This window comes from Accipiter gentilis, chromosome 1 (assembly GCF_929443795.1).
Source record: "Accipiter gentilis chromosome 1, bAccGen1.1, whole genome shotgun sequence".
NCBI classification, from domain to species: domain Eukaryota; kingdom Metazoa; phylum Chordata; class Aves; order Accipitriformes; family Accipitridae; genus Astur; species Astur gentilis.
The window spans coordinates 55343406-55369516 of NC_064880.1; the positions used below are offsets into that span (position 1 = coordinate 55343406).

The 26111-nt window shown below is 37.5% G+C and overlaps 2 protein-coding genes across 10 annotated transcripts in view; one reads left to right on the forward strand and one right to left on the reverse strand.

Annotated features, from left to right (window-relative positions):
- Nucleotides 1-26111, forward strand: part of TANC1 (tetratricopeptide repeat, ankyrin repeat and coiled-coil containing 1) — a 119434-nt gene that overhangs the window by 82633 nt on the left and 10690 nt on the right. For all 9 annotated transcript variants that reach the window (XM_049816509.1, XM_049816555.1, XM_049816572.1 and 6 more), the window contains 15 exons: nucleotides 224-481; nucleotides 5728-5853; nucleotides 7966-8247; nucleotides 9150-9301; nucleotides 10575-10806; nucleotides 12040-12206; nucleotides 14250-14857; nucleotides 16249-16357; nucleotides 16575-16697; nucleotides 17584-17820; nucleotides 18478-18663; nucleotides 20653-20731; nucleotides 24387-24520; nucleotides 25052-25175; nucleotides 25297-25472. In XM_049816509.1, the coding sequence (XP_049672466.1) occupies nucleotides 224-481; nucleotides 5728-5853; nucleotides 7966-8247; nucleotides 9150-9301; nucleotides 10575-10806; nucleotides 12040-12206; nucleotides 14250-14857; nucleotides 16249-16357; nucleotides 16575-16697; nucleotides 17584-17820; nucleotides 18478-18663; nucleotides 20653-20731; nucleotides 24387-24520; nucleotides 25052-25175; nucleotides 25297-25472 (2993 nt within the window). The remainder of the gene's footprint in view (nucleotides 1-223; nucleotides 482-5727; nucleotides 5854-7965; nucleotides 8248-9149; nucleotides 9302-10574; nucleotides 10807-12039; nucleotides 12207-14249; nucleotides 14858-16248; nucleotides 16358-16574; nucleotides 16698-17583; nucleotides 17821-18477; nucleotides 18664-20652; nucleotides 20732-24386; nucleotides 24521-25051; nucleotides 25176-25296; nucleotides 25473-26111) is intronic.
- Nucleotides 24527-26111, reverse strand: part of WDSUB1 (WD repeat, sterile alpha motif and U-box domain containing 1) — a 45426-nt gene continuing 43841 nt past the window's right edge. The window contains exon 12 of the mRNA XM_049816645.1: nucleotides 24527-24601. The gene's annotated coding sequence lies outside the window, so the exon portion shown is untranslated. The remainder of the gene's footprint in view (nucleotides 24602-26111) is intronic.

The window sequence follows — 26111 nt, forward strand, 5'->3', positions numbered from 1 at the left end:
CTTGTCTCCTTTCTCAGGTGTTCTTCCCAATCTGAGAAGCTGTGTTGTTCAGTTCTTTTAGATAAATAATATTCCTTAAACTTAACAAAATATCCAGTGAAGAAATACTTGAATATCTGCTGGCCCAAAATGCCATTTGAGTATGAAAATTACAACACATATTAACATGAGTGCACCATTTTCCTCTGATGTGTACTTTAGGGTTTTTTTCTCTCTTTTTCAGCAACTATAACAAGTTCATCAGAAAATGATGATCGTAGTGGATCCAGTTTGGAATGGAACAAGGATGGGAGTCTTAGAGCTGGAAAACATCAAGGGATTAGTCATGATCGAAGAACAGATAATTGTTCACCAGTTGCAGAGGAGGAGGCTGTTGGATCTGCTGAGAACTTGCCAAAAGCAGTACCAACAGGAGAGGGTCCTGTTCCTTATGCTCAAAGTTCTGGCTCTTTAATAATGCCTCGTCCAAACTCCGTTGCAGGTAAAGTCCTGAGGTGGAAAAAAGGATGTTCTTAATGATAGGACTTTTCTGTTGAATCTTTCTGTTGAAGTTAGGGTGTTACGAAAGTTTTTTTATAGGCTAAAAAGAAAAGAGCATAGGTTCTAAATTGAATAGATGAGCATTACCCAAGTTGTTTGAAATTGTCATACGGAGGCCTTTTATGGTGCTTTTTAGTAGGTATTGGTTAGGTCAGGACTTCTGGAACACTTAAAAGTGCATCAGTCATTCTAGGACTGTATCTGGCGTCAACTAATCCTTGAGGTTGTTGCTTCTGTGCAAGTTCACATTTGCTGGATCTGTAAATCTGACTAACACTAAGAGCAATATCATACTTTGATCTCTGTTGAACAAGTAACATATTTTTTAAAGAACTATGTGAAATTCTGCCTTCTACTGGAACCTTTCATTTAGAACATGTGAGTCCTTTCAGTTGTGATAAATATGTGAATTACCGTTACTTTTTCTAAGAGTTGTGAAATAGACAAATCTCTGAAAAAGCACTTCCAACTTGGAATCTATTAGTAGAGCCTATCAGATTCTGACAATAATGGGCAATTTGCTTACATAAATAACCCTGCAAGAAAAATGTTCTGGTAGTGGTTGGAAGCATGGCTGCCATATATGTGGCGGTAGGTTTAGCTAATTAAAAATTAAAAATTAAAAAACTTGGTAAAAGCAGTGTGAAGAAGACTTCAGTAATGAGGTTAGGTCTTGGGAGTTGATGATTCCTAGAGGGAAGATGGGAGGATATTATACTACATTCCAGCTAGAAAATACTGCAAGTAAAAAGGAGTATTTTTAGCATAAAAGACGAAACAAAAATTGATGCATGGGATTTTCTTAGTATGGTAAGACGTATAGGAGAAATATTGCTAGTAAACCAACTTTTGACATCGTCAATAGCAAAATTTTGGCAAAGAACGTGCTAGCAATTTTGATGATAATCTTTTAAGTTCTGACAGCACCACTTTAAATTTTGGAAGGCTACAGATTTTAGTAACAAGCACTAATTCTGTGGTTTTGTTGTGAAGGCACAAACATGTTGGTTCAGCTGGGGCAAAAAAAAGAAACATTCTCCATTTCATTTTCAAAGGAAGTATATAATGTGTTTATTCTGGAAGAGTCCAGCAAATTATAATACATTGGAACTGCAATAGAAAAAGATACTTATGCAGCCCAGTAAATGTTATTATGAACCTAAGACTTGTCGGTAATAGCCAAAATCCGATGCTTTAAACAAAAAAAGTCCTACATTTAGAATGCTTCATGAAAGATACTGAAACGCACACTGTAATCTTAATAAAGGTAATTTGAGGTTTTAAAGTACCACAAAAGTCATTAGCACATTGTTTCAAAATTCTACAGTTGAACGCGTATTTTGCAGCAACTTATCATAATATGAATACAATAATGCCCAGGTTCACAGCAGGAGAGAGAGTCCACAGTTCTCCATAAAACTGCTGTTAGCACTGAGCAAAGCTTTCTGGCTTTCTGCTATGTTTGTTCGTTAGAATCATCTGTTGACGAAAGTGAATGTCTTACAGTGAGTGAACAGCAGCAAGCAATGGTAATAAATTTGCATGTCTCTAGCTATTTTATGTAGTTATAAAATGACAAACGTTAGAAACAATTTTTGAGTCTGCTTTGAAAATACCTTGATTTATCTGCAGTTTGCCTGTTGAATGAGCTGAGCTATGGTTTTGTAGCGCCGAGAAGTTAAAGCTCTGTGCAAATTGTCCCATGTCAAAGGAAATGTAATATCCTGATCTTAGGTGTTCTAGTATCTAGATAGTGCAGAGATTTTGGCTACAGATTTTTGTGAAATCTTAGGTACTTTTAAGCTGTAAATGACTGTTTTCTGGCTTTTGACCACCAGTGTTAAATTTCTCTCTTTAAAAACTGGATACTTGTGCTACATGTGCAAGAAATCAAATAATTAATCTGCAATAACCTTGCAGATAAGGGTGACTGCAGAAATTTTTCCTAGATGAACATGGGATTGGAAGTTGTCACACTTCCACTCCCTGCTAGAGAAGCGGGAGTGTTGTTTTAGGAGTCATTGAATTGCATCTTGCTGTTACTGCTTCCCCTTTTAATTATGTCTCACTCCCTGTTTTGGAGTTCTGAGATGGACCACAACCATGCCATCCATGCTCCCGCTTTTCCTTTTATCTTATGTTATTCTCTTCGTGAAGAAAACTGTCTCATTCATGAACATGGTGAATACGATATTCCAACTCTGCATCGTATGTCAAGCTCATGATTATCATTTGAAGCATTTTTATTGCTTGCATGTGATCCATGTTTTTTCCACGTAATTGATCTGCATGTCTATTTAAAACTAGTGCCTTTTGGAGGTGGACATGAGTTTTGCTGACTCTAGGACATGATGGGGGAGGAAGCAGCAACCACCTTCCTCTCATGGATATTATAGCACTACTGCATAAATTTTGGGGAATTTCACTCTGTACTAAATAGCTTTGTTGCCAAAGAGGACTGCACTAACTGCCTTTTCATTGTTACAGCTGCCTGAAATACAGATCCCCAGATTGTAGCTTTGGCTTCTTGTAGACTTAGGAGTACCTGAGTTTTTCAAGTGTTAAAAAAGCATAGTGTACTTGAGGTCGTAAGGGGCCCCTGGAGGTTTCTGGTCCACCACCTCACTGGAAGCACATCCAATTAGAACAGTTTGCTCAGGGCCTTGTTCAGTTGAGTGTTCAGTAACTCCAAGGATGAATATTCCCCCATATCTTCGGGCAACTTGTTTGGGTGTCCTCAGTGAATTTTTTTTGCTTTATATCTAGTGTGAATTTCCCGTGTTCCAGCCTGCGTTCATTGCCTCTCATCCTGTTACTGTGCCTCTCCAAGAAGAGTCTGATTGTGGCCTCCTGTTAGGTGAAGAATGACAGTCAGCTGCTGTCTTAGCCATCTCTGTTCAAAGCTGAACAAACTCAATTCAAACCTGAGACCTCCCTCCATGTTTGATGCAAAGGAATTCTGTGCAGCTTCTCATATTTTTAAAGTGACATCCACATGAACATTGCCTTTTTTTGACTCTGGCTCTTTTTCTAGTCTTTAAACTCTTTCATTTCATTGTTTTATTATTCATCCACTGCATTCAGGATTTTTTTTCATTGCTGTAAATTTGGACTGGAGTTTAATTTTCAGGCTGGACTTCTGCTGTATTAGTACTGAATACCTTGGCTCTGAACATGCCACTGCAAGCCCTGTTCACCTCTTACAACTTGGACCTGTCGTTTTGACTTCCCTGCTTTACCCTAGGAAGAGATGGTAGTCAGTTAATGCTCAGTAGGTCTGTCTCTTTCTTGAACTGGGAAGCCCAGAACTGGACACAGTACTCCAGGTGTGGTCTCACCAGTACTGAGCAGAGGAGGATCGCCTCCCTGAACCTGCTGGCAACACTCTTCCTCATGCAGCCCAGGATGCTATTGGCTGCCTTTGCCACAAGGGTGCATTGCAATCTTATGGTCAGCTTGTTTACCACCAGAACCCCAAGGTCCTTTTCTGCCCAGCTGCTTTCCAGCCTGTCAGCCCCCATTGTGTACTGATGCCTGGGGTTACTCCTCAGGTTGAGGACTTTGCATTTCCCTTGGTTGAACTTCATGAGATTCCACTCAGCCCCGTTCTCCAGCCTGTCAAGGTCCATCAGAATGCCAGCACAGTTGTCTGGCATGTCAGCTGTTCCTCCCAGTTTTGTATCATCTGCAGACTTGATTACGTTGCACACTGTCCCATCATGTAGGTCATTAATGAAGACGTTAAACAGTACTGGACCCAGCGTTGATTGCTGGAGTGTACCACTAGTGAGTTGCCTCCAGCTGGACCGATCACAACCCTCTGTGCTCATTCATGCAGCCAATTTTGGGTCCTCCTCACGCTGCACTTATGTAACCTGTACTTCATCAGCTTGTCCATGACAGTGTTATGGGAGACAGTGTCAGAAGCCTTACTAATGGGAGACAGTGTCAGAAGCCTTACTAAAGTCAAGGTAGACAACATCCATCCACCAAGGCAGTCATCATCTTATAGTATCATAGAATCACAGAATGGGTTGGGTTGGAAGGGATCTTTAACTACCACCTAGTTCCAAACCCCTGCAGTAGACAGGGACATCTTTTTCTAGATCAGGTTGCTCAAAGCCCCATCCAGCTTGTGTTCAGTTAAGAGCTCCTTGCTTATCCATGCAGGCCTCATGCTATATTTGCTTTATTTCCTGCTTGTCAGGATGGCCCTTTCTTGAGCTTGCAGGACATTATCCTTGAGTGTCAACCAGCATCTTTGGATCCCTCTTCTCTCCAGGACTATATGCCATGGGATTCTTCCAAGCAGAACTCTGAAGAGGTTATAGTGTCTGCTCCTGAAATCTGGTGGTGTGCTCCTGCTTTTTGCTCTGCTCTCTCATATCAGGATCCTGAACTCCGCCATCTCATGGTCACTGCAGCCAAGACTGCCCTCAACTTTCACATCTATGACAAGTTCTTCCTTGTTTGTATCAGGTCCAGCAGACCATCTTTCCTTTTTGGCTTCTCAGTCTCCTATGCCAGGATGTTGTTGTCAGTACGCTCCAGGAATCTGAATTGCTTGTGTCTTGCTGTGTTGTCCCTCCAACAGATGGAAGATTCTGGATTTGATACCAGTTTGAAAACTGCTTTTTTAATGTGAATATTCATTTGGTTTATTTCTGGTGAAAAAGTATATATTCCTGACATAACTCGGCAAATATGTTCTCTGAATTTTCAGTTCCTCTTTTGTATAGCTATCATTTTGGTTTAAAGATTGAAGAAAAATAAAAAGTGTTATCCAGAATTCTGTAGCATTCGATACACAAAGAATATAAATATTTCCTCAGAGATAGTGTACTAGCAGCTAATATCTGATCCTGTTCCTAACACCTCTGACCTTACGGAAATGGTTGTTCTCATAGTAAAAAAGGAAACTGTATTAACATGAGAACTGTTTACCACATGAGGAAGTTAAGGCAGATGTGAAGGCCATCTGAAAGGGGAAAAAATCCAACTGAATCTTTAGTGAAATTGATTGAAGAGCATTTTGTAAATGTTATAACATGAATGACTTCAACCACGGCCATTGTCTAGAAAAACTTGTATGTAAGTACTATGTTGAGGAAAGAACTGTAATAAATAATGATGTTCTTTGTAACTTACGCTGAGAGAAAAATAAGCTTCAATCCTTTAATACTATAGCAACAAGTTCAACCAAACTGGAGGATCTGAGTTATTTGGATGGACAAAGAAATACTCCTTTACGCACTTCAATTCGCTTACCTTGGCACAACACTGCTGGTGGAAGAATGCAGCAGGAAAGTAAAGGTATACATATTTACATCTGCATCTGTCTTGACACAGTCATACAGTTCTTCAGTAGTTTTGTAACATGGATGTTCTGTGATCCTTGTAAACACTTCCATCCCACAAAGTGCTCCTGAAAGATCCCTCAACTTGTCTGAAAATAAGATGCTTGCTTACGCTTTTTCCTCCATAATGTTGTGGCTTAGAAATTGAATGTATAGCTTTTAATAAGAAATCAGTATACTGTTTATCTAAGTGTGCATGGGCAGTGCAGCGCAGATCATGTTAATCTCCAAAATGTGTAATACGAGTGTTCAGGAACTGTTCTGAATATTTTCTTGACTGCTAGATTTTATCATGTGATGTTCAGGTAACAGTGTATTGCAATTTAAGAAATACTATGCTGAATTTAAAATCTTCAAGAGGCTGTCACTAGAATTCTATTTTAGGAAGAAAACTGATCTAATAGCATCACACTTACTTGTGGCTAATATACACTTCAATATCTCTGGTCTTTGAGTCTGAAAATAGCAGGTTTATGTTAAATGCAAGTGATGTGTGTGATTTTTTTGTTTTCTCCTCTTAACTAATGCAGTCATCTGCAGGCTCTGTTAATTTACCAACATCACAAACGGGTGATTTAGACCACTTAAGGAACCACTGTCTTAAGGTATCAGCAAAAGTGGTTTTATTGAAATAGGATGTTATAAAAGTACAACTTAAAGTTTGAGGGCAAGGTTTGCTCTATTACTTACTGCACAAAGGATATAATGATTCAAAGCTACCAAGACAAAATCTTAGTGCACTGTAACACAAGGTTATGCACAATATCAGTCACTTGCAAAAGATGTGCAGCGTGTGAGGTGTCTGCCTCGAGGAACAACCTTGAGGGGCGTCCCAGCCCAAGGGGAGATCACAGCTGTGCAGCCACACTGCCTAGCAGGGAGAGCTCAAAGAAGGCTCGCTTAGGCTGCCATATTTATGCGATAAAGTGGTTGGCTGGTAGTCAAATTGCATGTGATGGGAAAGGTATGCATGAGACTCCTTGTACCCACAACTTTCTTTGTTCTTTGGTGAATGAGTCTTGGAGGAACCACCTGCTGTTCGTGTATTAATCGAATGATCAGTGTTCCAAGCTCATATGCATTGATGCTCACTGTGTCACTCTGCTCCTTTGTGGGTTTCCAGAGAACAGACTGGAACTAGAGAAGTTCTTGGCCTGGTTACAGCTCAGGCCTCTACCTCCTTTGGAGCCTGAACCAAACTACCACTGGTTTGGTCGAGAAGTTGAGTGCATCCGTCACAACCAATGACAACTAAAAGCAGAACAATTTAAGCAAATTCCTGGTAAAACTGATCTTGAGATCATGTATAGGTGTTATGCTGTTCTCTTTCATTTATGTTTTTTCATAGTCTTAGATCAATGCTGAAACAGCATTTGTGTAACATTAGGTTTGGTTAATGAATCCTCAGCATTATATAAGTGAACATTATTATTTTTGTAAATTTTAATGCATTTTATGCAACCAAACCCAAATTACTCTTCTCTCTGTAAGTCTTGTCAGGTGTGCCAAATGTATAGATTAAAGTAATCAAACATGACTACACTTTCAGCTGTGCTCTGTAATTTCTATTCTTGTGGCTTCAAAAGTACAGAAAAACAGGGTAGTAATTTTTTTTTTATAGTACTTTAAAAATATGGGGAGTGTTAAAACAGAAAAATTTATTTATTCTCTGTACCTTTTTCTGTTTCTCGCTACATGTCTTTACAGATCTGAAGACCTGACACTGAGATGCTCAGCATTGTAGTTCACTCTAAACTGAATGTTTGGCAGTTCCCCATTTATGGAATTATTAATGCATTTTTAAGAAAACTTTTGGATTCTGCAACTTACTAACTCAAATTCAATAGTAAAAAAATCCTCAAATCATAGTTGTAGTTTCTCTCCTAGAATTTAATTCACGTAGGAATTATGGAGGCTACTTGAACTGAGCAAATCAGTCTTTAGCTCTAAGAAGCCTGATTATGAATGTTGTTAACAAGGTCACTGAATTAAATGATCTGAAACAGTGCTGTTTTATTGCATGTCGAGTTTCTTCTAATAAACTTCTCTCCCTGCCACCTCTTCTCAGCTCGTTTCATCCCCTATAAGCCTCAAGACATTTTGCTGAAGCCACTATTGTTTGAAGTGCCAAGTATAACAACAGACTCGGTGTTTGTTGGAAGAGAATGGCTGTTTGAAGCGATTGAAGAAGGATTGAAGAATACTGATCCAGCAGAGAACAGAGGAGCAGTCATTACTGGAAATGTGGGATTCGGGAAGACTGCAACTATTTCACGGCTGGTGGCACTCAGCTGCCACGGAAGTCGCATGAGGCAAATAGCTTCAAATAGCCCTAATTCATCCCCAAAAAGTACGTTCTTTTTCTGAGTAATTGTTTGGTTATTGTGCTGATAGTAAGCATCCAATGTTGTTTGCTTTTTTGGCTTAGGGTAGTGGGGCCTCAACTCCTCACCAAATACTTGTTTCCTCCAATGAGGAAAGGAAACTGTTAAAATTGTATGCTTTGACAAATACCTTCCACATAATACAGCATGGGCTCAGCCCATGAAAAGAGACAGTGAAATGGAGACAATACGTAGAATCTATTCCTTCTGTCAGGCAGCGTGTACCCTAAACTCTGTTGGTAGTGTGACTGGAGTAGCTTCTTCCCCCATTAGTTTGGAAAGAGAGAAGTGACGTGTTTCTTCCCCACTGTGTACCACATGCTTTTTGCTACCAGGTGTTTTCCATAGAATTTCAGTAGAGGCAAGGATAAAGCTATGGAGAAACCCATTCTGTCTTCTACTGAGATCCATAGGATTCTGTCACCTGACCAATCCAGTGCCTGTGTTAACTGGACAGATGGTGCGACTGTCATTACTACTACTTCCCCCTGCTGACACTTCAAAGAATAATAGTATTAATAACAATGATAAATTGTTCATATTTTTCAAGAGTTCAGTCATATAATAACTATTAGTTTAAATGTGTCATCACATATATAATTTTCATAAGGAAACTCTTCACATCAGCATGGTTTTGCTTTCAGTAATGCTATAATTTTCCTCAAAAAGTCAGTTGAATTGTTTTAAAATTGTGAAGTTGCAAATATGGCCTGTATTTATCAGACTAGTTGCAGGCTTCTTTTAATGCTAGTGTTCAGTTTTAATGTTCACTCTAGCAGTAAAGGGTATTCTGTGGTGTTTTCCTGTAAAACAATCTGCTGTCAGCAAATTTGGTCTCTTTTGTATTTGTTGCCTTTTAAAAAAATAGGTGGTGACTCCTGTCAGGAGATTCCCTTAAGTCAGTTACCCCTGTCTGCTCCTCCAACAAGTAGTACCAATACAATGAAGACTCTGAATTGTCCTGGTACTCCTGAATACCAAAATCAAACAGGTGATTCTGTGAGACGCCTTGCTTCAAAGGTGAGTTTTCACTTACTAATAGATTTTCAGTATGTTAGAAAACCTCTAACATTGGGAAAGACAGTCTGCTTTGCAAAGCCTCCTGGGTATGCCAGTAGTCAGTGGTGGGAGAACTGGCAGTAACCTTGGACGCTTCTAAAAGATGCGTATGATTCATGACTGGTGAAACCAGCTACCTACCATTTCTACCTTTGAAGTTGTTACTTGAATTCTGCTTGGTCATAGAAGGAGTTGCGTTAAAAATTTCACATTTGTTTTATGTGTGTATGGGAGGCTGGGATCCTTTACTTGCAAAAGGGGCTGTGTGTTCTCTACAGGTAGATGCTTAGTGTACCTTCCAAAAGCAAAATTCTGGAGGAAAAAAAAAGAAGATAAAATGGTTTATGTGTGTATAATCCATCTTTATGATACAGGTTGAGTCTGAATGTAGTCTTTCTATTTTCCATACTCTGAGAGTCTGAAGTGAGCCATTAAAGTTATTTTTGCATTAGATTATTATGATGTGTTTTATTTTTTGCTTAAGTAGTAAAAATAATTAATGTCTGAATTGCTTACTTCATGCAAATAGTTGTGAGGAAAACGTGAGGTTATTGTTGCAGTCTTTAAGGTGATGTGTATTAGTTGGAAAAAAATGTTATGAAAGCTACTGAAGTGAAAACTTTTTATTTACTGTGAACACTGTGTTTTCCTTGTGGTTTGATCTCCGCCCCGCCCCCCCGAAGAAATATGCCCTATGTTATATTTTTAAGTAATACATACCTTTTCAACAATCAGAATAAAGCCAGTTGTCCTCTTTCTCTATTTGCTATATGAGGATGTCTTTAATAGCTGTCTGTCATTTACTTTTGCCTGATAATGATCAAATTTAGTCCTTGGGACATTACAGTGTGTGACACAATGTTATTAAATTACAGTTAACAGGTTGCTTAGTCAGAGCCTCATTATTTTCCGTGTACTACTTGGTTACTTAGCTGTTTACCCACTGTATCCAAATAGCAGAAACTCGGATTATTGTTTTCTTGCCAGAATCTGACACTTTGATTTCTTTTCCTCTTTGCATGCCCTACAAGATCAAAATCTATTTCATTGTCTTCCTTTCTGTGTCTCTGACACAGGCCATCTGAGATCAGTTGCGGAGTTGGATAATTATCCTAACACTGAAAAATATTCTGTAGTTGAAAGAGAAATTTAGTAACACTTTATCATAATTGGACTAACTAGTAACCAACTTAAATATTGAAGGGGTAACACTTTTTTTTTTTTAATTCTTCAGGTCGTTGCTTATCACTATTGTCAAGCTGACAACACATACACGTGTCTTGTCCCAGAATTCGTGCACAGTATTGCAGCTTTACTTTGTCGTTCAAATCAATTAACAGCATACAGAGATCTTCTAATAAAAGAGCCTCATTTACAAAGCATGCTTAGTCTGAGATCTTGTGTCCAAGATCCAGCAGCAGCTTTTAAAAGGGGAGTGTTGGAACCACTTTCAAACCTCAGGAAAGGTAGGTTAAGCAGGAAGTGACTTGGAAACTGAAGCTAAACTGCATAAAACGTGAAAAAAACTAAGAATATGTATTTTAATGCTCTAGGAGAAATAAATAAAGCAGAACATTCCCAGAGAAAGGGATTCCTTAATTGTGGTAGTTGTTTGTAACAATAATAGGTAGGTTTTGAACAGTTGTTTCATGTTTTAAAATAAAATTCTGTGAAACTTGCTAAAGATCATGGAAGCTTCACAGGGGTTTTTTTTTGCCAGAAAGCTCAAGGATAACTTTGTAGCTTGAAGTTAAGGCTGGCACATTTGCATTAAAGGATTTTGTTTTCAGATGCTTTTGAGTTTTGCCACACTTACTTGTTTTGTAATTTTCTGTGCCTAAACACCTGCAAAGTGGGTGTGGTTTTGCTTGCTTTTAAAATTGATATGGTAATGTTCCAGAAAAGCATGTAACAACATGATTTTGGTATTTAAAAAAAACCTAGCAAAATCCTCCTTGAAAACATCTAGCTTCACAGTATATGCCAGCTTGTGCAGGTACTTGATATATGGCAAGGCAAGGGAGGAGATTGGCCCATGTGTGAACAGACCATGTGTCGTTCCTATGAAAACTGGTTTGCAGTCTTGAATTTCGTTGACAGTCGACAAAATTCCTGTGAAATCCATTGGCAAATCTTACATTTACCCCTGAGATTTTCATCCTTACCAAGTGCTCAAAATGAATATTGGTAGCTTCTCAAGCTGTTGCAAAATAACCTTTTCTCCTCAGAACTGAAAGTGTAAACCAATGCCTTTATGATTTTTGCAAATTGTAAACTTTTTTTGTTAGGTAAGTCCAAAAAGGATAAGTTTTAAGTAAATAGCTAATAATTAAAAGTAGTGTTAACTAGTAGCTTAAACAACCTACATATGCCTTCTTCCCATATCCATGCATCTCTTATGTTAACAGCCTTGTTTAATCTTTTAAGTCTTTTTTAAATCAGTTTTGAAATAGATCCATAATAATAGTGCAGTAAAAAACACTATTGTAGGTGATTGCTTCCACTTTTTATCATTTTATGGCAATGTTGTTTTATATCTCCGGATGTTTTTAATTTCCAAAGTAATGCTTAAATGCCATAGGAGTATTGCTGTGCATAAAGATATGTTTTTATTTCTTGATGTTCAAAATTTGGGGATAAAATGCGTCACTTGATAGGAGAATTTGTTAATCCTTTCCTTCTTTATTTTCATACTTCAGAGCAGAAAATTCCTGAGGAAGACTACATAATTTTGATAGATGGTTTAAATGATGCTGAATTTCATAAACCCGATTATGGTGACACACTTTCTTCATTTATCACAAACATAATCTGTAAGTTTCCTCCCTGGCTGAAGCTCATTGTGACTGTAAGAACTAACTTCCAGGTAAAAACACCTTTTGACTTTTTTCTTCCCTCAAAGACTAAGTGATCTTTTATATGGGTGCAGCTCCATTATTATGAAAAATGCTGGGTTTAGAGGAATTCAAAGTAAAGTCTCTTGGGTTTTTTTCCTTACTTTGTTGTTGCATGTTTATTTACAGTGCACAAGTATGACATTGGAGGCCTTTTTTGTTTTGAATCACTTTCCTGGGTATGCTAGTAGAATTGCTAATACAAGAAGTGGTGAAATCAGAGTATGTTTCCTTGGCCTTCAAGAGTGAAATAGATAAATGAATGATTGAAAGCTTATAAAAAGAAAAGTAATTAGAAGGCCAAAGTGATTTTTCCTTCAATGTTTACTTGTTGAAGTGTATTTCTGCTGGTATTAAGCTCTGGATTTTTACTTTTTGGGAAGGGATAAGCCACAATTCCACTATCTATGTTGATGAGATTGATTTCTGGCCTTATTACCATTGATCTTTGCATCTCTTCATCTGTTTGCTGCCCCTGAAAAAACCCAGTCTCAAAACTTATGGTTAAAGCATTTTGTCAGAACTAAGCAGCTAAGAGATACTTGCAGAAATCCTGAGGGTGTTTAAGTGAGGCCATACAGAATTCCTGGTTTTCTGTGCTGGACAGTAATGTTCTGAACAAAGTTCTGGGTTTGTTTCCAGCACTAGTCAGGCTGTTTTAAGACAGTCAACTTCAGTTCCCTTCAGTTTAAAAAAGAAGGTGTGTCTGTTTTAGTCTTTTACCATATCTCTGAGATATAGAGCCCTTTATATATTTTGACAGTGCTTGAGATACACAGTTCTATCAGTCCTACACTGCTGCTTGACTAGGCATCCCTCATTCTTAAAGAAAACTTGGAGGACTGAGTCCAGCTCTGTGGTAGCTGTTTACTAATGCAGTTGAGAGTAGATCTGGACAGAAGCAGGCTGATGGCTCCAGAGTTGCTCTGTGCACCAAGCTGACAAGGTGCAAGACAGTGCTGATGTGAAGTTGGATGTGTGATGTGGTTGGACTAGATGACCTTTAAAGGTCCCTTCCAACCCAAACTGTTCCACAATTTTGTGTCTGTTTTGACAATGTTAAGGTGCAGGTGTGCTTCAGTATGACCTTCCGAGAGTTTATTTCATATCTGCCTTATTGCCACTAGGACTCTAAGCATTTAACTGGCTGAAGAGTTTAGTTCTCTACTAAATTTTATTTTTAATGAGGGATCTCTATAGTAGAGATGGTTTTCTCTCTGGAGAAGTATGTGTCTCTGATCAAAACATCTTACTAGCCTCCTGAAAGTTCAGCTTTTTGAAATCCATTCAAAGCGGAATAGAGAGTTCCTTTTTGTGTTGTGAAAGTGTTGAGATGTTTGTTAAACCCTTCTGATACATGCCTCTGTGTAAGAAGTTTTAGGTCTTTTGGATCTTTACATAAACATAAATGTGTTCTATGTTACCTAAACATAAAAATGTGTTACAGTAAACCTGTTGAAGTGTCTTGACTTGTCCCATAATTGTTACTTGCCTTAAACTAAATGGGGGGCTGTATATGTTTGGATGGTACCTTTCTGGTACATTGTTACAGGAAGATGTAATAATGAGGAGATTCTTGTCTCTCTTGTCACTTCTGATATTTCTTAATAAATCACTCCCTCTTAATAGATTATTCCTTCTACCTCCCCCCTTGCCCATCTTAGGGTACAATTCTGGTAACTGTTTTCTGTTCCCTTAATCTTGAAGTGATCATTTCTATAACTTACCCCTTCAGTTCCCTTCCTGAGCTTGGTCAGTAAAATATTTGAGACCTTCCTATGAAAAATGATGGAATGTAGAAATACTGTTGTACCTGTTATCAGGGGACAATATTTGCAAAGCCATCACAGAGACACTGAATTTATTTTTAATCTGTCTGGTACTCATTACAGAAGAGAAATATAGCAAAGATGCATTGTTAAATTTTCAGTGCTGGAATACTGTAATGCCTGTGTGGTTTGTTTTTTGAGTTTTTTTTTCCTTTCCTGTTTTTTCCCCCCCTCTTCCCTTCATAGGAAGTAGTAAGTTCACTGCCCTTTATCGCAATATCCCTGGACAATTTTCCAGACAACAAAGAAATTCATGATGACTTGAATGCTTATATTCAGTACAGAATTAATAACAGCCAGGAAATTGTAAACAACATATCTTTAAATGGAAAAGCTGATGCAGCTATTATTGGGAAAGTGAGTAATCACCTGATCATGAGAAGCCTGGGATCTTACCTCTATTTGAAACTCACTCTGGATCTTTTCCAAAAAGGTCACTTAGTAATCAAAAGTGCAAGCTACAAGGTTGTTCCAGTGTCTCTATCAGAACTGTACTTACTTCAGTGCAATATGAAGTTCATGACAAACTCTGCTTTTGAGCGAGCCCTGCCAATATTAAATGTGGCACTGGCATCCCTACATCCCATTACAGATGACCAGATTTTCCAAGCTATTAATGCAGGCCAAATAAATGGTGAACAGCAATGGGAAGACTTCAGCCAAAGGATGGAAGCCCTTTCATGTTTTCTCATAAAAAGACGTGACAAAACACGTATGTTCTGCCATCCTTCCTTCAGAGAATGGCTTATTTGGAGAGCAGATGGTGAAAATACTGACTTCTTATGTGAGCCAAGGTAAATGAAACCTGTGGTAAATCATGTTCAAATAACTGCAGTTATGTTTTATATAATTGGTTGCAACAATTGGTGAGAGGAAAGAGTAATGTTAAAACACAAGCATGCCTAATTTTTTCCAAAATAAAAACTTCTATACATTTAGAGCTAGACTTGACCAGAAGTATCAGAGGTTACAATGCATAATTGACTTTGTAGAATTTGCAGATCTGCATTTGACTTTGCTACCTTCATGGAGAAATGAGTACTATGTTGTTATTAATATAGCAAAATTGTTGAGAATTATGTGCAGCAGTACCTTGTCTATTTAGAGTGCAGGAATAGAAAGAACAGATCATTTGGGCTCTTTTAAACATAAAAATATTAAGACATTTTGTTCTAGAATTATATCCTCATGGCATTGTTTCAGTTTGTTCCATCTCACCTTCTTTGACTTAGCATGAATTAGTTAAATTGGAGACAATAAGCTGTTGTTGTACATGCATGTTCTCGTTGTCTGCATCTTCCATTTTTTTCATATTCTTCAGGGTTTTACTTTTTTTGTTTTTATGAAAGAATAAATAATGCTGACGTTTAAAATTAGCACCAGCCCAAGACTTCTCTGTGCTTTTGAGTGGATTCAACAAAAACAGTTCAGCGGCTGGAATTACTAGGGTTGCAGACTGTTTGGCCCCTACCGTTTTTCCACGTTGCTAGCTGCACCCTGGGCCCATTGAATACATGATGCATGTAACATGCGTGCTGTAACAGATGGTGGAGTGTTGCCTAGTCTTACTTAAAGCCTCCTTTTTTTTGAAAAGTTCTGTTAAAAAATTTCTGAAGGTGGGGTGAGAAGCTCCCCGCAACTTCATCCCCCAGATGAATAGTCTAATTAGCGTATGGTTAATTGTTCAGTTCCAGTATACAGTCTGATTAATGTACAGTATATGATAACCTTGTTTTCTCACGGTTATGCCATTTCTACTGTTTCCTAGAACACCAACTAATGTAGATGTAGAATTACTAAATACACATTTTATCTCAAATTTCAAAAGGGTTTAGATCTTCTAAAAGGATTGGATTTTATCTGAGGTACCTGCAGTTTCTGGCTGTGAGATGAAACAATACAAAAAGGGAGCAGTATGCAAATCGGTGTCCAAAGCTGCTTTGGTTCTGACATGGGCCTCTTGTGAGGTGACAGTAGAGAAATATTAGGAGTGTGTTTCAACTTTGAAATTTACCTTTTTTCTCTTTGCATTATTTTGTTACGGAAAGAATTTATTTTAGATGTAGTGGTATGTTTCAGTAGTGTGACAAAGAAAGTCGAGCTATTGTGACAGGCATACAGATGCGTTAGGATACTTAGGAAAGTATATTTATAAAAGCAGTTCTCTCTTAATCCTTTTTACTAGGAATGGACATGCTCTGCTGGCTTTCATGTTTTCTCGACAAGAAGGAAAGTTAAACCGCCAACAAACTATGGAACTTGGTCATCATATACTTAAAGCTCATATTTTTAAGGTAAAGCTTAGAGCTTAATAGGTTTTTTGATCTATTCATATGAATGCATCTTACAGATTCTCCTCTGAGTTGCTTTAATAATTTTTTAGAGGCTTATGCAAAATACTTGGTAGTGCTAACAAACAGTATTGTTACTTCTCTTTATACTGATGAGATGTAGATATAAATAGTATTTCTAATCCTATGGAGGGATTTCCTGTTATATCATTTCTGTTAGGGTCTCAGTAAAAGGACTGGGATTTCTTCCAGTCATCTTCAAGCCTTGTGGATTGGTTATAGTACTGATGGACTGTCTGCAGCCCTTGCCTCTCTTAGAAACATCTATACGCCCAATGTGAAGGTAAGAAAATAAGCATTCATGTACAATCAGTGCTTCACCTGCCACTGTTGCTGTAACTGTTGATGAACGTCAAAATTAATGTAACCCGGGAGAAGAAAAAAGTCACCACTATGCATCTGTAACTGAACTCCTTTATAACAAGTCTTCATGTACTTTTTAAAGCTGTTGTTAAAGTCCAGTTCAGTTCTCCTTGAGAGTTTTGATGGAAGGAAGGGTTTCACCCTGACTCTGATGTAGCCACGCTCTGTAGTGTAGATAAGCATGTGGATGCATTTTCAGGGGGCCAGATGTACCGCCTGATTTGCTGGGCAGACTTCAGCCATGGTTTTTTTATATGGGGAAGTATTAAGGGAATTGTAAAGGAGGCAATACTGTGAGAGTGAAAGGCTGTCAAATACCAGAACTTTGCACTATTATTTGAATCCCTGGATTATGGATGGGGAAATCCAAGTTGACAAGTTGCAATTTTAGCCGACCGCTAAGCCTTTTGATCGGAAATTTGCGTGTGCACGCACACACACACACGCTGATAATTTTGGGGGATTGCTTTTTATGCACTCTGGCTCTCTATTAATGGAGTCAGGTATGTAAATCTGCACAGTAGTAGCAAATTACACAGATGAAATTGTGCTGAGAGAGTAGTGAGTTTCAGGGGAGAGGTGAGTTCTATTGGGAGTTCACAGTTTGGTAGTACAATAATCTATGTGCTAACAGATGATTTTAAACTTTCCATATTGCTACATATGTGATAAAGTCGACGTCTGCCAATAAAATCTGCATCAGAATTAGGGAGTAACATATGAGTACCTGAATGAAGATGTCAAAGTCTCTTAATAAATTCAGACAAATCTGAGGAAAAAAATGTTTTATTTAAATTAAATTTTAGGTGAGTCGGCTGCTGATCTTGGCAGGAGCAAATGTGAATTATAGGACTGAAGTACTAAATAATGCTCCAGTGCTGTGTGTTCAGTCGCACCTTGGACATGAAGAAGTAGTCACTCTTTTACTAGAATTTGGAGCTGCTATTGATGGAGCTTCAGAAAATGGGATGACAGCACTTAGTTATGCAGCTGCTGCAGGTCACATGAACATAGTTTCACTGCTGTGCAAAAAAGGTGCAAAGGTAAGCTGATGCACAAAGATTGCAATGTTTGCAGCCAAAAAAATCATGCACAGGCCTAAAAAAACTGTTCTTGATTACATAAGCATATAATTAACAAACATAAACTTGGGGCAGGGTGGCAGGGGAGTCCAGAACATCTACACAGGCTTCCATGAAGCATTTTCCATGTGCCACTGATCACAACACTCTGGCCCATCTGTTCAGTCAGTTTTGGGTCTGTCTCACTGTGCACTTACGTAACCTGCACTTCCATCAGCTTGTCCATGACAACGTTATGGGAGACAGTATCAGAAGCCTTACTAAAGTAGAGGTAGACAGCATCTGCAGCTCTCCCCTCATCCACCAAGCCAGTCACGTTGTTGCAGAAGGCTCTCAGGTTGGATAAGCATGATTTCCCCTTGGTAAACCCATGCTGACTACTCCTGATCACCTTCTTGTCTTGCATGTGTTTGGAAATGTTTTCCAGGATTAGTTTTCCCATCCCCTTCCCAGCAACTAAGGTGAGGCTGTTTGATCTATAATTCCCCAGATCTTCCTTCGTGCCCTTCTTGAAGACAGGAGTGACATTTGCTTTCTTGCAGTGCTTAAGAGCTTCTCCTCTCCATGGTCTTTCACTAGACTTTTTAACTTTGAATATTTTTTTTTTCCCCAATGCAGGTTGACTATGTAGACAAGAAAGGCCAGTGTGCTTTGGTCCATAGTGCGTTGAGAGGGCATTGTGATATCCTTCAATACTTGCTTAATGTTGTTTGGATGACTCCTTCCCAAGAACAAAATTCACTAAGAAAAAGTCACGCACTGCAACAAGCTCTAACAGCAGCTTCCAGTATGGGACACTGTCAGGTAGGTTGACAGTTGAAATATTTCAAAATGTGTTTGAATTTATGAGAATTGTACAACAATGCTTGCAGCTATTTTTAAAAGAAGTTTGGAAAGCAGAAATATTGAAACTTCTGATATTTAAAGTAGTAAGCATTCTTAGCAGCTGTTTTAAATGCTGTAGATAATTATCCAGTAATAGTATTTGCTTCAGGATTTGTTTATATGTAATTTTCAGCCTACTTTTTCCTCTCTGTTCTTGGAAGCTGTCCTAAATCTCTAGTGGTAATGATGATATTCTGTATCAGTGATCCACCCTAGTATGTTTCTACTTCAAGTTGAATTTCTTTTTTTATACTGTAACAAGTTGTATATTGCGCATACATGCACATGCTTAACTTTTCTTAACCTGATGCGCATGTCAAGTTACACACTTTAGCTTACTTCAGCTTAATGTCACTTAACAAAGAAATTTGGAGTTGTGTGGATTTATATGATAAAAGAAGTGTTTGTCAGAGTTACAGTATTGCTCAGTAAAAGGAACACTAAAAGTAAACACATAAGAAATACTCAAAATGCTTTAGATATTTAGGTGATACAAGTATGTTTTCTGTTCGTTGGGAAAATAAATCTTAACCTTATCAAGGTTATCAAAAGTAATCAGCAAGTAAAGATACTTGAATAAAGATCACAGTAGGCTGATGGAATTTCCTGTTTATGTATTACAAGTGATGTGCCAAAAGTGGAAACGTAAAATCTCTTCCATAAAACCATTTCAATATTTACTACTTTTAAATCTATTTTTTAATTGCTATAAGATCAAGAATCTGATCTTTGAAGTTGTTTACATGATTCAAATGTATGTCTGTGCAATTAATTTATTATATGATATATAATCCATCACTGTCTCACAATATAAATTGGAGGATTCTGAACTATCATTAACTTGAATTAGTGGAGATTTCCTTCACTCTCATAAAAGTTCTTGTTTGCTATCCACTGATTAAATGAAAGCAGTCAACTCCTGAATATCGGCAAAATAGATCACATTAATCATAAATACTTACTCTTACCTGAAAATGTCTATCTTTCTCTATTTTTAGGACAATAAGAAGCTTTATTTTTCTTAGCTAGAAAGAAGACCCGTGTGTTTCATGAATTTTGAATAGATTTTATTCTAGCATTTTGAATTTTAGAATTCTCCATACGTTGTTTACAACACTTCTCATACAGCCTGAAAATATCCATATATTTTCTCCTTTCCTACCTTTGCTTTTTCCCATAGCATACAAAACTTTTGTTAGTGTGGTTCTACTCCCTTACCTGCTTGCTGCAGTCTCAGTGACGGTGTCCCCCATTAGAAAATCTGTTTAAAATAGCCATTAGCAGAGGTTTTAATTTAATAATCTTTTACTGGTAGGTGGTTACAAAACATAGATTTCCTTAATAAAACAAAAACAGAGCAAAACTTAATTTATAACTCAACTCAAGTTTAAGAATTAGCATTTAACAATGTATTTAAACCATTCTGTGAAGAAATTTTGAAAAACAGCTAGATAGGAATCACTATTTCACATTGTTTATATGTTTTTCCTCTTATAAGATGTGTGCAAGTGCTCTCTTTCTTCCTCTTTATTTTAGACAATAGGGAATTTCCTCACTGAACTGGGATGCTTTATTTTTGGCATTGTTTGTCTTGATTATTCTCGTATACATAGGTCACACAGGAGCTTATTAAATTATAAACATGTAAAACACCCTGAACCAATCAACAGAAGGGCACTAGGCTTTTTTTAGAAACTGCTTTCAATAACATTCAGTTGTCTTCAAGTCATACTAAAAATCACACTGAACTTGCTTTGATGGATTGTGAACAATATTAATTTTCTTTGATTTTGTATGCATTAAGAGAGAAGCACTCTCACTTGTTTTAAATCTTTTACCTGTTGCTGTATCTTGCAAGTGACAACTGATGGGTTTTGTGACTCACTCTCTCTCTGCTGTTTTTGACAGGTGGTTTGTTACATCTTGACAATTGAAAAGGACCATGAAATAGACATCAATGACACTGATGCTTTGTGGGGAGAAACAGGTATTTCCTTTCTCATATTTTTCCCTAATTAGAGTTGCTCATTTAAGAAGTAAGAGTTTTTAATTTTGATATTTTTTTTTTAATTGAATTTTCTGTGATAAAAGTCACAGGAGAATACCAGTTTTGATAATAAAATGCTCTTTATAAGTATAGAGTTTTTAACTTATTAAATCTACTCATCTCATGTATTGAAAAGAAGAGTTATTTTAGATTAAAATTACTGTAAAATACTGATTTCCTAAATTGAAAATGTCTGTGGAAATATAGTGCTTCAAGCTTCACTGTAGAATTTCATAGGATTATCTGTTTGAGAATTTATTTTTTTTTAAACCTCATTTATTTGCAGGAAATGCTATGCAATTGCCTCATTTGTTCTAATTAGGCAATGGATGAAAAGACATGCCTTTGTATGTATGGGAAATGCCAAAATTTTTTTTAAAGACAGACTGTAAACTGTGCAGCCTGCAGCTGAAATTTTTCCTGTTTTACCATATGAGTAACATCTCAATTTCATTTAAACAGTTGAGATTGCAGAAGCAGGTGGGAAAACAGTCTCTTTTAATGATCATCAGTAGCCTCTTCACGGACCGGAGAAGCAAATGTTCTTTATTCCTATGCATATACAAAACTCTTGCTGCAAATCCAATGAATTCCAAAAAATGTACATCTGTTGCTAAAGTAAATTTCCTTTAATATTTTGTTGTCAACAGTTTGTATTGAAATTCTTGCCTAATGTATTGGGAATCTGTATTCATTAAGTAAGTGCTTCCTTATCCAGTCCTCATTTGTTGTAAAGGTCTGAGTCCAGAGAACTACAAGCAGTTCCCTGTGGCACTTTTGTGCTCTCTGAGATACAGAATAGTAAGTTTGGGACAAGAAAAACCTGTAGAGTGAGTCAAGATAGCCAGGGTTAGTATTACATGAAATATTTATTACTCTTCAATTATTGAACATAAAAAACTTAAGTGGAAAGGATGCTAATTTATATGCTGCTGGAATCTTGGGAGTTTTGCATGTGTGGGTGAACTGACATTTGCATTGTACTGCATGGTTCTTTGCTGTCTATTTTGTAAATGAGATCAAGGTATGGAACTGGATAGTGATAAAACTTAGAAGTATGAGGCAGATGGAGTGAGAAGTGTGTTTTGTGAGTGCCTGTTTCAAAAAGGGAAAATCCATTGCACCTTGAAACAGCATAGAACAACCTTAAAGACCGTTCCTTTTCATTTAGTAACATGTTCGGGAACAGCTTGTTTCTGTTCATTTATTTGTATTGCTGTTATCTACTTGAATCCTAAGTTGGTTCTGCTCGTTATGAAGGCTGTTTCAGTAGCATTTTATATTGTGAGTCTTTTGGAATGAAAGACAGCTAAAGATGATCATTGCCGGTCCCAGTATTTTATCACATTAATGTAGCTCAAGGCCATATTTGTACAAAGTACAGGTTCAAGGCAAGTGAAATAGCAAATTAAAGTGAAACAGATAAATTCACGTAACACATTATATAAGAGGATATAGGGGTGAGAGACTTTTAAGCCTGTTTTCTAAATTTCCGTAGTTTACCCTTTTCAAAATCCACATTACTGTGTCTTAACTGGAAAAGACAATCTTAGGTTAAAGACATCTCTGAGATGTTTTTCCAGCCTCATATCTTCTATACAGATTAGCTAATTCGGAGCATTGCTTACTGTCTAGTAAAAGTGGTAGAAAATAGCATCATTTTGTCCGCTCTTCACTTTTGCAGAGTGCCGTTGGGCAGATCAGAGGTGATCCTTTTGAGTGGAATAGTTGGAATTCCTGACCAGAGTTTAATCCTGATGTTGTTTAAGCTGACTGGAGGAATTGTTTAGTCATTTTATACCTGGATAAGGTGTAGGGAGTTACATTGTTGCTGTAATGTTAGTTAAACCATGAGCTAAAAGGCTGGTACTGACAGAATAAAAAATGTGACATTTTTGAACAAGATAGTTTGGTTTGCCTTTAATGGTGATACCTGTAGGAGTTACATTCCAGTTTTTGAGATCTAAACAGTTGATGTAATTGTAACATAGTGAAGTATCAGTAAGTGAAGAGTGAATGGGTTAGATATTGTTGTTAAAAAAAAATAATAATTAAATTACTACTTCCTGCAGTGTTTGTAATTTCATTTACTATCAGCATCCACTGGAATTTTTTAAAATTCTACTTAATCATGTTTGAAAATGCTAAAAAATTAGTAACAAGAAATTCACAATTTGACCCACTTCTTATTGGAAAATATATGGTATTAGGATTTAGAAAATGGAGGGGAGAGTCCTTTTGCTGATTCTTGCAGAAGTTAGCACGTGAACCCTTTTTCTAAACAGTGTTAACATTACTGATGATGCTTCAACACAAACAACAAGAAAAAAAACATTTTCATTTCAAGCTCCATTTAAAACACACAGTAAGTTGATGTGAGCGAAATGGAAGAGGGGAAAAATAATGATGGGGAAAATATTTTATTTTCAAGCTTCAATGAGTGTCACAGGGAAAAGCAAGGAGTATAATAAGCTATGGGAGAAGGTGGCAAGTTGTGCAAATGCCTTACAGCAACACTTCAGTGTTATGGTACTGAGTAGAGTCACAAAATATTAGTGCTGGATCTGTGGAAATTACCTGCTTTCTCATAAGCCATATATTGTGAACATAGATGTGCAGTACTTTGTATGTTATGGATGTCTAAAGTAAAGATCGTATCGATGGTTTTATTATTGTGCTATGTGAACACATTTGGTACTGTATTGTGTTGGACTGCTCCGTCACCAGCGCATGTAGGCATGCATGCAATTGCAATACTCTGGTGTTTTCAGCCAGGGCTGAGAAGGTGTCCTCTGATAGTAGTAGCTACCTGTTTAAAAGTTGCAAGGTTACTGCGTTTTAGATGGAGGTCAAGAGCACTCACTCTTGACAACATACATTGTTCAGTTCAAAAAGATTTTTAAGGTGAACTAGAAGGTTGATGCCTCTTCTATACTGAAAAATGTACAGGAATCCCTTGCAGTCCAGAGCAAGGGTAAACACACAGGAATTAGAACTATTGATTGATAACCTACTGTGTTTTTCACCGTGAAAAACAGGGAAAGCAATTTTAACTAGTGCAGAATGAAGCTAAGTTGTCCAAGATTACAGACTTTCTGCAGAGATCTAAATATCTGATGTTTGGCAATACATCGCTGCTAGGGATCAAGTAAGCAGTACTTCTGAAACTTGAGTTACAGTCCTTTTGTTGAATCCCAGAACTGTTATCATCTTCGCCTTTTGAGAAGGGCCTGGTGGAAAGAAATGAAGTTTTCTTGTCATGAAGAAAATGATTAATGAAAAAGGAACTAGAACTGCCTCAGGCTGGTGGGTTTATCGAAAATTTTCATAAAGATTCCTTTTAACCTACAAGCTATGCACATGATACAGTTGTTATTCTTTGAGAATCATCTTTTTATTTACCAGAGAATGCCTGTGGCTTATTGACTTAACCTGATTCTGACTAATTCATTTGAGTCTGAAAGTAGTTATGAAAATCTTACGGAGCAGCTGAGTTGAAAAAATCGGGGATTCAGTAATATTCCCATAACGTGCATGTGTCAAAAGATGTGGTAAAACAGCTGAGAGATAATGTTGATGAAAATGCTTTCTTTAGCCCTGACAGCTGCTGCAGGAAGAGGAAAACTGGAAGTCTGTGAATTACTTCTTGAACATGGAGCAGTTGTGACGAGAGCTAATCGGAGGGGGATTCCTCCACTTTTCTGTGCAGTACGGCAGGGGCACTGGCAGGTCTGACACATATTTGCAAATTAAATGGATTCCTTTGGGAAGTGGTCCTTGATTCCTCCCATCCCATCGCATCTCCCAGTCCTGTAATAAATTAGTGTAAATTTTCTAATACACATTTGCATCAGCTTTGAAGGGATGTGTTCAGAAGCTCACTTTTTAAGTTATTGAAAGCGATACAAAGGATTTTAAAGTACATTGGCTGCATGACAACCTTAGTTGTAATATACCTGAAAAATAATACATGGGAGTTAAAATATTTTATTTCTGAGACCAAGAACAGAGGCAATTTCAGATCCTCTGTACTGTTTCTGTATTAATGGAGAGAACACCTTAGAGTCTGGAGCCTTCCTCATGCTGGCCACTCCTGTCAGGAGAAGGCCCTGAATTGCAAACAGTTAAGGCTTGAGTTGCGCAGGATTTCTCAATGATTGCTATAAATAACACCATAGTCCTCTTCTTTAAAAGTTCATGCTGTTATGGCTAAAATCTAAATCTGCCAATTTATTTTTAAATTGCTATTTTGTATTTCAGATTGCTAAACTTCTAGTGGAACATGGGTCTGATGTGAATTTAAGTGACAAGCAAGGCCGAACTCCACTTATGGTGGCTTCTTGTGAAGGACATTTGAGCACTGTGGAATTTCTGCTTTCTGAAGGTAGAAAATAAATAGTGATTCAAGGCTGCACAGCTGTTCCAGAGACTGTATCTGTGAGAGTTAGGTAATTTTGCTTATTAAACAGGACACCTTCATAACAAAGTTAATTTTCATTTTACAGGTGCAACTATTTCATCTCTGGACAAAGAAGGACTGACAGCTTTGAGCTGGGCATGTCTAAAAGGCCACAGGCAAGTGGTTCAGTATTTAGTTGAGAAAGGTGCAACAACTGATCAGACAGACAAAAATGGACGAACACCCCTAGACCTGGCTGCTTTTTATGGAGATGCTGATATTGTAAGTAGAACTAACAGCAGAAAAACTAAGCATGTATTGAATTTTCATAATAGAAAACAAAGCTTAGAAAAATACTGCTAACCAAAACAGAAAGGAAATTTGAGGAAGTAGCCAAGATGCTTACACTGCTAGCATTTTGACTGCAGTGCAAGTATTTACTCAGAAAAGCATTTTCTAGATAAGGTGTTAGTACCAAGGTAGTTGTGATAGATAGAGCATGCTGTTGTACTTCATCATGAGTTTTTAAATCTCAATAAAAAGTAGCATTTACAATTTCTGTGTTGGATGAACTGGAATTAAAAAAAAAACAAACAATAAAAACACCTGTGGGACGTGAAAGGAAAATATCTCTTTTCAGCCTCTGCAAACCCACTGAGGTAACTGACAGGGTCCCAGTCTGTTGGGTGCCTTAGGTGGAACAGAGACCCCAAGTAAGATATGTAGGAAGAAGAATAATACTGCCACAACAGATGAAATGCAGGAAGATTTTGCTTTTCCATCATAAGGCCGCATTACTTGTCTTTAATGGGTATCTTACATGTTTTGCATGACAGGGAGAGAACCGTTAGAAATCCGTACACTTTTCATCTTGCGAAGATGGCACTGAGCACATCTTAGTGTTACTGTCCAGTCTATATA